Genomic DNA, 13,389 nt, shown 5'->3' with positions numbered 1-13,389 from the left:
TTTAGTCCATAAACAACAAATGTTATAAATTAATGAGGTAAACTCTTTCACTTTGTTACGAAAATTGGAGAAAATGACGCCTAGCCACAAATTAATAAGATAACTATTATTCTCTCTCTACACGTTAAGTACGTAATTAATTAGTAATTAGATAAAATGTAATTAAAATAGAAAAAAGTGTGAAATGAAACTCACTAATTTGAAGGATGATTTTTTTATATAAAAAAAGATAAATAGTTAACCAAGTTAATCTTATTGTCTAAATTAAAAAAACTTTCTTAATTCTTATGAATTAATTAAAAGAGCATTATATATAAAAATAAAAAAAAAGTATAATAATACATGAAACAAAATATGGCTAACTTAACTTATTAATCTTAAAAATTATATATAATTAAAAAGTATAAAATTAAAATAATTATATATTATAACATGTATTTTTTATTTTAAAATCAAAACATTAGTATAATATCATGCTATATAAAATATATTTACTAATCCAATGAATTTTATTTAATATATAATTATTGAAAAATATAATTTTTCAAGTATGTATCATTGTATTTAGATTAAAATATAATTTGAATCCGTCTTTATATTTATAGCATCTAATTCCTAAAAATTAAATCCGCTAAATTTTAATTTTGAATCGAGTTAATAGGATTAGACCAAGTATATATGAAGGAGCGTTCCTAAAGTGTGTTTACAAGCCGGTTGTCTCTCAGCTTTCATTTCACATCTCTGAAATTATTACTGGGAGTGGATGGAGATATTGCATTGCATGGCTTTAGTTGTACATATAGGACGACGCAATCTAAGCTAACCCCAAAATTCTTCTTTACTTTATAACATGCATATACCCCGTTTCATTTTATCGATAATTTAATCAAATGGTATTGATCATTTGGTACGTAGTCGTTCAGATTTAAGTTTTTTTAAAATGAAATTGAAAAGAGTATCATCTTAGGGAGAATTAAAAAATAATACCAAGTGCATGTTAAAGCTGGTATGTTTGACAAAATCTTTTTTCTTAGCTTTTTTTCTTTCAAGGAATTTAATATGTTTCACAGAATTATATAAAGAAAAAAAACTTTTCTTGAGAAAGATTTTTGTATCATAAGTAAAATTTTGAAAGCCATGATTTATTATAATATATGTATAACTTATTTATATAATTAAATATAATATTAAGTGGTTACAAATATAACCAATCTTTTTATAATTAATTCAAAACCGCATCCTATTAATTGGGTATATATATATATATATATATATATATATATATATATATATATATATATATATATATATATATATATATATATATATATATATATATATATATATTATAAATGATAAAGCATAGCAAAGTCTGTACAAGGCGTACAAACTACACAAAAAGGATGATCTAGTAAACAAAAGAAAAGGATCCAAGTATGATATTTTCCAAATTAACTATGTTGATCAACTGTACATATGTTGTTGGTTTAAGAAGAAACGAGAGACTTAGGAATACCGAGGAGGTCAAGTAGTACTATTTTTCTTTCCTTCCTCGTTAAAATATACCTAACAATGAAATTAAGAGATGAAACAAAGCCTACTTTTCATTCCCTTTCGATTGTTCTGTGCAGTTTCCACTTAACCAAACAATGTGCAAAGAAAGCCATCACAGGATATGAATTGTTCAATGTCAATTAGGGTTCTGTTTTTATTTTATTCTTTATTTGAATTTTTCTTAATTTGATCATTTTTAAACGAATTATCTGTTATTTATTCTTTAATATATTATAATTTATTGAATTAATGATGTGTCACCTTATCATTTATTTTAAATAGATCGCGTTTCATTATATTTAAATTCTTTTCTTTAATAATATAATCCTACAGGCATGCTTTTTATTCTTTTCCCTTGGAGTAGGAACATCATCAATCTTATTCTAATATTCCAATAGTATATTAAATAGATTCTACAATCCTTCTTCAAGGGTAATTACATTCTGTTTTCTTAATAATATGTATTTGGAGATGCAACATCAAATCATCACATGTACTACTGTGTATATGTAATTATACATTCCAATAAAAATTTATTACAGATCACTATTTTCATTTATTAACATTAGAGGTTTGCCTCAAGATCTGACACTTACACTGATCATTATGAAGATTTCCAGTTTTCTCATAGTGAATGGGTCAGATCAAACAAAAAAAGGGTTAATGGGTTATCCATTAGACACGGTTGGTGACTATTTCTGAAATGATAGAGCATCTTATTAAAGTAAAAAAAAGAAGTAAAACAGCGTGTCATGCATATAGTATCAAATACAGTTGGTATACGCAGAGAGCAAAGGGGAGAAAAGTATCATGGTCATTCATCAACTTCACAATTGATTCTGCAAGAAAATTATGAAGGGAATAAACCTTTAAGAAGGTTGAAAGCGGATACTATTTATTAAAAATTAAAATATATCTTTCATCCACATAAAATTAAAAATATTTAAATTTTATTTCTATAAAATTTTAGTATATTTTTTGTCCTTATATAACATATACTATTATTTATTAGTATAATTTTTATGAAAATGAGGAACATAAACTTCAAAACAAAAGAGTGAAGAAGAAAGTGAAAATAAAAAAGAACTAATAACTCAATCCTCTCATTAAGCACTATTATTTGGTAAATTACATAATCTCTCAATCCTCTCATTAAGCACTATTATTTGGTAAATTACATAATCTAGAATTGAATGTTTATGATTATGCTTAGATTAAATGTTACATATGATATATTTATGTTGGTATGAATCACAAGAATGAATGTAACAGGAGAATTTCAAAAGATTACTGCCTCGTTTTTCTTAATTTTAAATACTATACACTAGCATAGTTGCTTTCAAGTTAATGGTTTATGTTATAAGGCCAAGAGTTTAATTTCATTCAGAAACATCACATAAATGTAGATGTTGCTGCCTGCAATTAAGAGTGGTGCTAAAGACAAGCTTGAAGAACAATAACCCTTTAACATATACGATGATATTTAGCAAAGTTTGGATTTGAGAAGAGACAATTGGTCGAATAAGGTATCAAATTCTTAAAATATCTGCTGGTTAGGACAATTGCTTGATGCTAATTGCTTCCACAGCAAACAAACACGTTTCCCCGATCAGAAATTGTTTTTAATATATGTAAGAAAATCATTTAAACAGAGTGAAGGTGATTACAAAGAGTTGGTAGGATAAGAGATCCTCCTTAAAATAAAGGAAAATACAAAGAACAAAGGATAGGAATATAGCTAAACGCCAAGTCATTTACAAGCATGACTTTTCTGTGGAATGATAGGAATTTTAGGGGAATTAATTGTTTTCAAGTTGTACTAATATTGCATAGTTGTAATAACTTGGACATTAGAATTTCTGATCTTGCAAAAGGTGATTGGGCCAAATTGGTGAAATTACATCAGAAGCCTTAGCAGATAGATCATGAAAACATTCACATTTAATAATTCCATAATTTATGTGTTTAGGATAAGTGTCTTTAGCCTCAAATAAGCAATACATCATAATCTAAGGAAGAAGTCACACTAACCAACCTTAAAAGAGTTTACACTAGTTACGGCTTCCTGGACAGGCTCAAAGCAAAGGATTCCTTGAGCAACAAGCTACAATAGGAAAGATTGATACAACATCAATGAAACATCTTGAAGAAGCCAATTCAGCAGGCACTCTTTGTTAAATAAATATGATTTACTATCCAGAAAACCTAAACAAATACTATAAAACTCTATAAAGTCTAATCAATTTCATCAAATACCCAACTAATTTATTAAAACAAATACCAAAGACATGATATCATGAAATACAAAGATGAACGTGAATGGTTAAAACTTGCCTATATAGACTCAGGATCAAACAAGGTCATGGTTATCGATTGGTCTGCATAAGAACATCGACGACACGTTTAAGGTTCATCATTTTGGAAGAAAGGAAACCGGGTCAGGTGCAGATTGCGGATTTGGGACTATGGATTCGGGCAGGTACTTCAGAGTTGTTTTGGGCTTTGCAGACAAGGGTTTTAGCTTTGTTAAAAGTTAAAACTCACCTGCAGTAGTCACCTGGGTTTTTAAAAGTTTACTCGATTGGTTTTTAAATCAAATTTTATGTTTTTACTCTTTTTTTTTTTTTTTACTTTTTTACTTATAGACTTGGGTTTTTTCTAATAGGTCTAATAGGCAGATCCAAGATCCTATGTCACTGGTACAAATTATAAAAAATAAAATCAGTATATTTAATTATATAAATATAAATAAAATAAAATATAAAAATATAAGATTTTATTTATAAATTTAATAAATTTTAAAAAATAATGGGGTGCAAGTGTCCATCTCACAGTCATGCAAGTGTCCACCTCACAATCATGTAGGTCCGCTAGTGCTAACAATAGCATTTTGACTTCTACTTCACATAAGTTTTCAATTTTCCAGACCATTATAGAACTTCTTAGCATTTCCTCTGATTCTTAGTCACCGCGTAAACCCTTCCCTACCAAAACTTTCCAGCCTTCTTCTTCATCCGGTGTCTCTATTTTTTTTATAGGTAACAACTTTTTCTTTCTTTCTTTTGTTTAATACTTCCCCTTCTTCTTCATCTATGCCATCTACCTTATACCTGACCTTCTTATTATTTTGATTTTTTAAGAAATCACAGTATGGCAAATGAGGGATCATCAAATCCTCCCAGCAGTGATGTTGGATGGATATATTATACTCGAGGACAAGGAAGTGTTGTACTCAAAAGAAGAAGTTGAAGGGCATGCCCTATTACTAGACAATGAGGATTATGATTATATTCGGGAAGAGGCACAGCAGAATGATAGATGTTTTCTTGATGCTTTTAGCTTTTTTTTATTATATGTCTTATTGGGACTTATTTAGCTAATTAACTTTTAACTTATTTTGATTATGTGCCTCACTAGGACTTGTTTAGCTAATTAGCTTTCAACTGTTTTTAGTATTTTTTGACTATATTGTCTTGAATAATTTAACTTATGAGATAATATTATGTTAATGTTTGTCCAGCTTATTTTTATTTGCATATAGCATGCTTTTTTTTATATACATATTTAATTGTCTTCTGATACTATCATCTTATTTTAATCCTTTATAATTTTATTTTCTCAATTTACATTCAAACAAATACAAGTTAAAAAAGGTAAGAAGAGAAAAAATAAATAGATTATATTTTTTATTTAATAGAATATAGAAAATAGAAAATATTTTTTCATAGGAGGGAGAAAAAAGAAAAACATCGCAGCAGCGAAGAAACCTCAACAAAACCCTGCCTCCCTCTCTCTCCTTGGCGGCAGCTGGGGCAACCAAGCTCTGTGTGCAACGACGCCGTTTCGACCTCCTTTCTTCACTCTTTGGCGAGCAAGCAAGCAAGTAACAATGGCGACTCGCGACGGCGGCATGAAGTCGACGTCAATAAACGGCGTTAAGATGTACACGATAGCGTCGCAGCAACCCTCACTCGCTTCCTGGCTCCCCTCCTCCAAGAAGCAGAACTCTCATCGCAACGTCAAAAGTAAGCGAACTTTTTACCTTTCTCGTTAGTTCATGCGTTCATTCTTCTTATTCATTCTTCTTCTTTCAGGTTACACGCAGAACCTGCAACTTCTCGAAGACTTGCGCTTCGCCACCGCCGCCACCAAAATCAAGGCCACTCCCGACGGCGAGTACATCATTGCTTCCGGCATCTATCCGCCGCAAGTCAAAGTCTACGAGGTCAGGGAGCTAGGCTTGAAGTTCGAACGCCACTTGGATTCCGAGATCGTTGATTTTCAGGTACTTCACAATTAGGTTTATAATCTCCACTAGTTTTTGTTCCTCATTTTATTCATGTTTATGTTACTTAATGAATGAATGTTTTCTGTGTTTTTAAAATGTAAATTGTAAGCGATCTCTTCTTACAGAGGAGGAACTGCATAGCTTCAATTGAAATAAAAAAGTTAGGTTTATATTCCAATTCCAATAGTTGTTGTGTTGTGCTTTATTTTATTTATGTTTACATTCGATAATATTTTCTCGTGTTTGTAAATAAATAAATTGTAAGCGGTCCGTTGCGGAGGGGTTGGTTGAGGTAACTGCATAGAGCTTCAATTGAAATAAATTTATGTTTATATTCTGATTCCAATAATTGTTGCCTTCATTTTGTTTAAGTTTACATTCGTTAATATTTGCTGTGTTTGCAAACTGTAAGCGGTCTTTTAGGGAGGGATTGGTTGGTTTAGATAACTGCATAGCTTCATCTGAAATAGATAGTTAGGTTTTGTATTTCCAATAATTGTTTACATTAGTTAATGTTTTCTTTGTGTTTGTAAATTGTGAGCAATCTATTACAGAGGGATTGGTCGGTTGAGGTAACATGTTTTTGCTGGTGTAGGTTCTGTCAGACGACTATTCAAAACTTGCATTTTTATGTGCTGATCGCTCTGTTTATTTGCATGCGAAATATGGAAAGCACTACAGTTTGCGGATTCCGAGGTTCCTTCTCTAGGCTTTATGTGTATTGATTGATCTTGGAGTTTAAAGTGTGATTTGTGCTGAAAAATTACTGTTTGTTGTTGTCATTGGTAGGATGGGGAGAGATATTTCTTATGACTGCTGGTCTTGTGACTTGCTTTGTGCTGCGTCATCCCCGGATCTGTACAGAATTAACTTAGAGCAGGTGTTTAGCTTATAGCTTTCCATTTTGATACCTTTTCATATTGATTGAATTTTGGAAAAAAGAAATACTAAAAATGAAAAGCTGATTTTCTGACTTGTCAGGGGCGATTCCTCTCCTCCCTTAACACACAATCCCCTGCATTGAATGTAGTTTCTCGAAGGTAAATACTGAAACTTAAATACTGATTTGCCCTGCTTTATTTTCTTCGATTATTAAAGCTTTGTATATTTTGTGTGCATACCTTGCAATTTTGTATCAAATCACTGGAAATTTAATCTTGTCTGAATTTTAGCAAGCTTCATGGATTAGTTGCCTGTGGTGGTGAAGATGGTGCTGTGGAATGCTTTGACATGCGAGTGAGATCTTCAGTTGGTAGAATTGATGCTGTTGGACCTAGTGGTGATGTTGACCAGGTAGCATGTCTTCTCTCTCACTATTTACTCACAAAAGTTTCAAATGGGCAGGAAATGTTTATCCTTTCCCCTTTTTCCATATCGTAACCAAATATGAGGTTATAGATTACTTGGTAGTTGGTAATTTTTTTTGTGTAATTGACATCTTTATTGTTAACCTTTCCATATTTGTAGGAGGTCACTGCATTGGAATTTGATGAAGATGGTGGTTTCTTAATGGCTGTTGGAAGTAGTGCTGGAAAGGTATGATGCTACATTGCTACTTACAATCATAGGTTGTGTGACTTGTGTCATTATTGGGACAATTGTTACAACGTACTTAAAGTAGTCATGTCTGGTGTTATATAGGATTTTAAGGAAATGTTGTCTTCATCCCACAACCATAGCTTTGTGAATATGGATGTATATACAACTAAGACAAGCCAGGTTTATTTCATAAAGCGAGCAATGTTAAGAGCTAACTTCCCAAAAGCTGAAGCTATTAGGTGGAATTCCATGAATGGTTTTATATCTCTGACAAGGAATTCTAGAATGGGCATTGTACTCCATAAATTCTTCAGTGACATAAAATAGACGTAATAGAAAAAAGAAAATAAAACCCACCATTCTGTTGAAGAAACATAGCCCAAAAAAAAGTAACGAATTATGGATATAGCATAAACCCCCAATAGTTAAGAGCTAACTTCCCAAAAGCTGAAGCTATTAAGTGGAATTCCATGAATGGTTTTATATCTCTGACAAGGAATTCTAGAATGGGCATTGTACTCCATAAATTCTTCAGTGACATAAAACAGACGTAATAGAAAAAAGAAAAAAAAAATGCACCATTCTGTTGAAGAAACATAGCCCAAAAAAAAGTAACGAATTATGGATATAGCATAAACCCCCAATAGTGAAAGTCTGTGGCTTGAAGTTACCTTGGAATACCTCTAGATGCAACAGCCTATTGAGTTTGAAGTGTGGATAATGCAATAGCTGCACTTTACCTTGTGCTGAAATTTGATTTAGTTATGAGCAATGAGGTCACCAAGGATCAAATCTTGACTATTTCGTCTTATCTGACTTTGATACCATGTCAAGCACTGAGTCTTACAAAAACTTAAGTTGTTAATTGGAGGTCCAAGAATGGTTTGATATCTCTAACAGGAGGGGTTTATTACTGAGCTCAAAAAGTAGTTGGATTATGTGAGAGAATCTATGAAGTCCAAAGTTATGTTAGAATTCATAAAGTCAGAAGATAAGCTGTTACCTTTTACATGATCCCTTGTTTCGTAATTATTTGTTTGAAAATGATTAGACCTCTGGATAGACATAACTGATTTAAAAAGTGTACGCAACGGACATAGGACATACTTCTTGTGGCAGCATAGAGGGTGGACTAGTTTTCTGTTTTTTTTTCCTTCTAAATGCTATTTATTAGGAAAATCTTTATTAATTTTAGCAGAAAAAAAAATCCTTGTGGGAACACAATTTTACTTTGTAAACAAAATCTTCACGTGTAGTTTTCCCCCTTGAATATGGATATTTTATACATTAAATTTTGCATATGCAGGTTCTCATCTATGATCTGCGCTCGTCTAATCCTGTACGAATACAGGATCATATGTAAGTTGACATTCTCATTTGAGAAATTTATATTTGTGTTTGTATTAAAAATAATTATATCTTTAATTAATGGTTAAAAAATGTCTTACAGGTATGGCAGTTCAATATTGGATATTAAGTGGCATCATACTCTTAACTATGAACAACCAATGTTGATTACCAGTGATAATCATGTTGTTAGGATATGGGATCCTGAAACGGTAGAGGAATTTGCTCCTACTCTTATATTTCATATTAATAGTTCAACTGTTTTTCTCCAAATTGATCTGTATCCCTTGGTCATGCTTATTTTCATCCATTAAAATTGTGATGTGTAGTGTCTGTTTTAATTAGTTGGGTCATTCAGTAACATTTACCTAGGAGAAAGAATGATAAATAATGTTGCATGGCATGATTGACTTCAAGAATTCAATTGTGACATGTTGTTGACATCATTCTATATTTGGAGATTGTTAAAAGATGCCAGACTTTGAAAGATTTTAAGGTGTTCTTGTCAACAAATTTTTGCTAAGCTGTAATTGGTTAGATAAAGTACAAAAATTTCTTACCAAATGTTAATGATATAAATTTATAATAATATTCTACTTATTACCTTCATACTGTGGTTCACTTGTTAATCATCACTGAAGGACTTTTCTTGATAATATGATTTTGCAATATCTAAACTAAATTGTACATGCTAACATGCATACATCTTATGTTTAAAATAAGCTTGGTATCCCTTGTTCCTAAACATTTAGGTAATTAACTGCATTTAGATTGTATGTTTCATCAGGCATGGGTTGTTTCGATTGATTAATCTGTTTCCAGGGAGAAGGCTTGACCAGCATTGAACCGACAACGGGAACAATAAATGACGTGTGTACATTTCCTGGCAGTGGTTTGATCTTGCTGGCCTTAGATTGTAGTCAAATACCATCTTACTTCATACCATCGCTTGGACCTGCTCCCAAGTGGTGTTCTTCGCTAGAGAATTTCACTGTATGTTCTTAATATTTTAATTATTATATTTTTGCTCTGGTTATCTATGTTGTCACATTATAACTATTTTTACAGGAGGAGTTAGACATGGGTGGACAAACAACTATTTATGATCATTACAAATTTTTGACAAAGGAAGAGCTTGAGAGGTTAAATTTGACCAACCTGATTGGCACCAATCTACTTAGAGCCTACATGCATGGCTTCTTTATTAATCATGCATTATACAAAAAGGTAGGTTGCTTTGGTATGTTTTCTACTTAACATGTGTTTCCCGAGTTATTGAAATGCTGATATCTTTCTTTTTCCCTAGAGCCTAACTGACCTTTTCAGTTTTTACATGAATTCTTTATCATGCTAAGTTGGTAAAGAAAAAAAACTATTTACTTTATTAGCTTAATGGAAAAAGACATGAGTGATTGGCCTGTTATGTGTCAAAACATCTAAGATTTTGAGCAAGCTTCATGATGGAGATTCTTTTCGTGCCTTTATCATGTGCTAATTTATTGCTGCAAGCCATATTTAATTTTACATCGTAAACTGGCTATTTTCCTTTGGAATAATGTGTTTGGCATGTTGGACTTGGATGAACATTTTGGTACCCCAGTGCTTTTGGTATAAAAAGGAGGCCTAATTGTCAGTGTGTTGTTTATGTCTATGGTGTATTTGGTTGGAGATGCTCACATTTTCAAGGGTGTCTCTTGGCTCTTAAGTTTGATTTTGGATAGGGCTGTATTTGTGACTTATAGTCTTATACTTTGCTCTTAGCTGTTTCAAGGAAGTTTACTTGTATTCAAGAAACTAGATATCTTTGCTTGATTTTTTCCTTCATTTTGTGTTTTACTTTTCTGTTTTGGAGAATAACCGATCCTCAGCTTAGTTTTAATTGTTTCCTTCTATATAGTAATGGCAGTCATCATCTTTATACTGTAGTTACTCTGAGACCTAGATTCTGTTTTGTCCTATCATTTGATGCATTAATTATTTTGTAGGCAAAAGCACTGGTGGATCCTTTTGAATATGAAGCTTATATTGAACAGCAGAAACGAGAAAAGATGGAAGCTGAGCGCGCCTCACGAATCACGGTAGAATTTATTCCTTCACTAATCATTTTAGTTTTCTATTCATAGTTTACATAGGTATGGGTGATTAAATGATTTATAATCCATTGCTCTGCCTCAATCATTCTCCTTACAGGTCAGGAAAAAGTTACCCAAAGTTAATCGGGCCCTTGCAGCTCGCCTCCTAGAAACTGAAGAAGCTGAAAATGAGAAGAGGGATGAAGATGCTGATGATGGTGAAACTAAAAAGGCATCCAAGAAAAAGAAAGGGCTCAGCATGCAAGATCTTCAGGACGATCGATTTAAAGCAATATTTACAAATGAGGTACTGTAATATGAAATATGGCAGTTGTGTTAGTCTTTTTAATGACTTTATCCTCTCTCTTCAGCCCTTTTATTCTAGCATGTTTCAAGATACTTATCATAGCTGGCTACATTTAAAACGTTATAACTCCCCACCATCTTCAATGGGTTGAATTAAATTTAATGCCCTTGTCCTGATTAATGATGCGTTAAAACTTTGGCATACAGATATATATCATTGTTGGACTGATTTTTCCACCCTAGTCGAGCATATCATTTTAAATGTCTTGTAGATGCTCAATGTGAATTATGCAAACAAGAACTTTTAACTACAAATTTCAAATTCAACCGCAACATTGAAATATTTGAATGCATTTGATGGGAAGTTTGGTGGATCCATGTAATTTGTTTGTTTTGACTTGTGATTGCTTTTTTCTTTAAACAAGACATTTCTCTTACGGTTATTACTTTTTCCGTTTCAGGAATTTGAGATTAAGGATTCCTCACAAGAATATCTGGCTTTACATCCCATGGGTTCTAAGAAGCAAACATCCTTGTTAAAGGAACATTTTGAACCTGTCATGTCAGATGATGGTCAAAGTCTAAGTGATTCTGATGCATCAACATCATCACAAGATGAACCTGCGAATGGAATGAAAGACAAATCTCGGGTTCCAAGGTGAGAAAGTTACCGATTTTTTGTAAGGTTTCTTTTCCTCTGTATGGGAGAGATAAATAGGGTGATCCATTAGGATTTGGAGCATTTTATTAATTTTTCTATAATCAACAACGCTTTTCTTTATGAGATTTTACAAGATTTTGGCTGCATGTGTATGAAATATGGAGTTCTTTATTTTTGTTCTATATCTATTAATTCTTAATTACTGATGATGCATTTTTACATAATATGTAGAATGTATGAAATCAAGAATGAGCAGCATGCGGAGGCATTCTGGAGCCAAAAATCACTTGCAGGGGAGGACTCACTTCCTATGGGAGACAGAGTAGCAGCTCTAAGAGATGACCAACAATCTTCTCGTGTTCCAAAAGGTATTAAGCAGGGTCCAGGAGGATCACGAGAAATCACTTTCGCCACAAGAAGCTCAGCTAAGTACAAGGAAGACGAGGAGGATAAAGAAGTGCCAAACAGGAAAAAGAGGGGAGTTCAATCCTTGGGGCTTAAGCCCAATAGACCAGTGTTTCGTGGTCAAGGGAGAGGGAAACGAGGGAATGGCAGAAGAGGACGTCGATAATGACCTTTACATAATGTAAATGGCATTTGATTCTTCTTAGATCTTGCTTGCTTGCTTGATCCTTATGGCTCAGTTTTCCATCCATGGATAGTCCTGTGACTGAAGTCGCACAGGATACGTGATCTATGATGCATCATCATATGTAGCTTAACATCTTTTTTTACATTTTTGTTCTTTCCCCCTATTTTTGGACACTATCAAGATAAACTATTTTGTGTGGAACCTACCTTAATTGTTGCAGTTTTGTTCCCAAACCAAGGATTTTTTTTCTTAAATCAGCAAATATACTATAACTATATATGAATAAAACTGGTACCAGAAGTACCTAAGAGAACACAGAAAGAGGTGAGGTACTCAAGGAATAAGCCAGTTAGCCCGCCGGTTAAAAGCTATAAATATGAGGGGGTGTTCACTGGTCCAGAATTTAATCTGTCCAATTAAGATCCAATCTTATACGTTTGTGTTATGGGTTTTATTTTTTTTTAATCCAATTCAACTTAATTTATATAATATAATAAAATTAATTATTTATATAAATTAATTCTTAAATATAAAATATATTAATTTTTAGCTCACATAATTTATTAAATTAAATTCTACATGATTTTCTTTTCTTTGGTAAAATAAAAATAACGTATTAACAATGAAATCATTAATTATATTAGTAAAATATTTTTATAATTTGATCTCTTTGAATTATATTTAGTCATTATATTTATTTTTTGGTATGATGAGAGAAAGAAGCAAAAAAAGGACAGATTACACATGCAGGAAAACCCACGTCCATCATGTTTGCAACAAGACAACCATGCAAACCAAATCCAATTATTATTATCCTAAAAATATTTTAGGCAAAAATAAACTATTATCCTAAAATAATTTAGTTTTTATAAAATAAAAAATAATTTTTAAATATTCAAATCCGATTATGTGATCCAATCCGTCGGATTTAACTAACCCTAACCAAGTCCAACCCGTAAACATTCCTAATTAATATCCAACACAAATATAAATAATTTTTATCCATACTGCTAAAAACCAACACCACAAA

At 32.0% G+C, this 13,389-nt stretch overlaps 1 protein-coding gene across 1 annotated transcript; it reads left to right on the top strand.

The window, feature by feature from the left end:
* Positions 1-4,436: 4,436 nt before the first annotated feature.
* LOC100813898 (nucleolar protein 10) lies at positions 4,437-12,560 on the top strand. The gene is made up of 16 exons (XM_006587391.4): positions 4,437-4,592; positions 4,695-5,579; positions 5,649-5,839; positions 6,438-6,538; positions 6,632-6,722; positions 6,824-6,882; positions 7,015-7,135; positions 7,310-7,378; positions 8,688-8,740; positions 8,832-8,940; positions 9,551-9,721; positions 9,797-9,955; positions 10,714-10,806; positions 10,919-11,107; positions 11,568-11,764; positions 11,999-12,560. The coding sequence occupies exons 2-16, from the start codon at positions 5,444-5,446 to the stop codon at positions 12,336-12,338; spliced, it is 2,079 nt and encodes a 692-aa protein (XP_006587454.1). The 5' UTR covers positions 4,437-4,592; positions 4,695-5,443; the 3' UTR covers positions 12,339-12,560.
* The last annotated feature ends 829 nt before the right edge of the window (positions 12,561-13,389 follow it).

Source organism: Glycine max, chromosome 9, assembly GCF_000004515.6.
Source record: "Glycine max cultivar Williams 82 chromosome 9, Glycine_max_v4.0, whole genome shotgun sequence".
In the NCBI taxonomy this organism is placed as follows: Eukaryota; Viridiplantae; Streptophyta; class Magnoliopsida; order Fabales; family Fabaceae; genus Glycine; species Glycine max.
Note: the sequence above shows the minus strand (reverse complement) of the source record. Positions and strands in the feature narration are given on the sequence as shown.

What these genes read in the sequence shown, in the direction of transcription:
- LOC100813898 (XM_006587391.4), top strand. Translation starts at nt 5,444, where the DNA reads ATGGCGACTCGCGACGGCGGCATGAAGTCGACGTCAATAAACGGCGTT. An exon ending in CTCTCATCGCAACGTCAAAA is followed by an intron (nt 5,580 to 5,648) that starts GTAAGCGAACTT and finishes TTCTTCTTTCAG; the next exon opens with GTTACACGCAGAACCTGCAA. An exon ending in GGATATGGGATCCTGAAACG is followed by an intron (nt 8,941 to 9,550) that starts GTAGAGGAATTT and finishes ATCTGTTTCCAG; the next exon opens with GGAGAAGGCTTGACCAGCAT.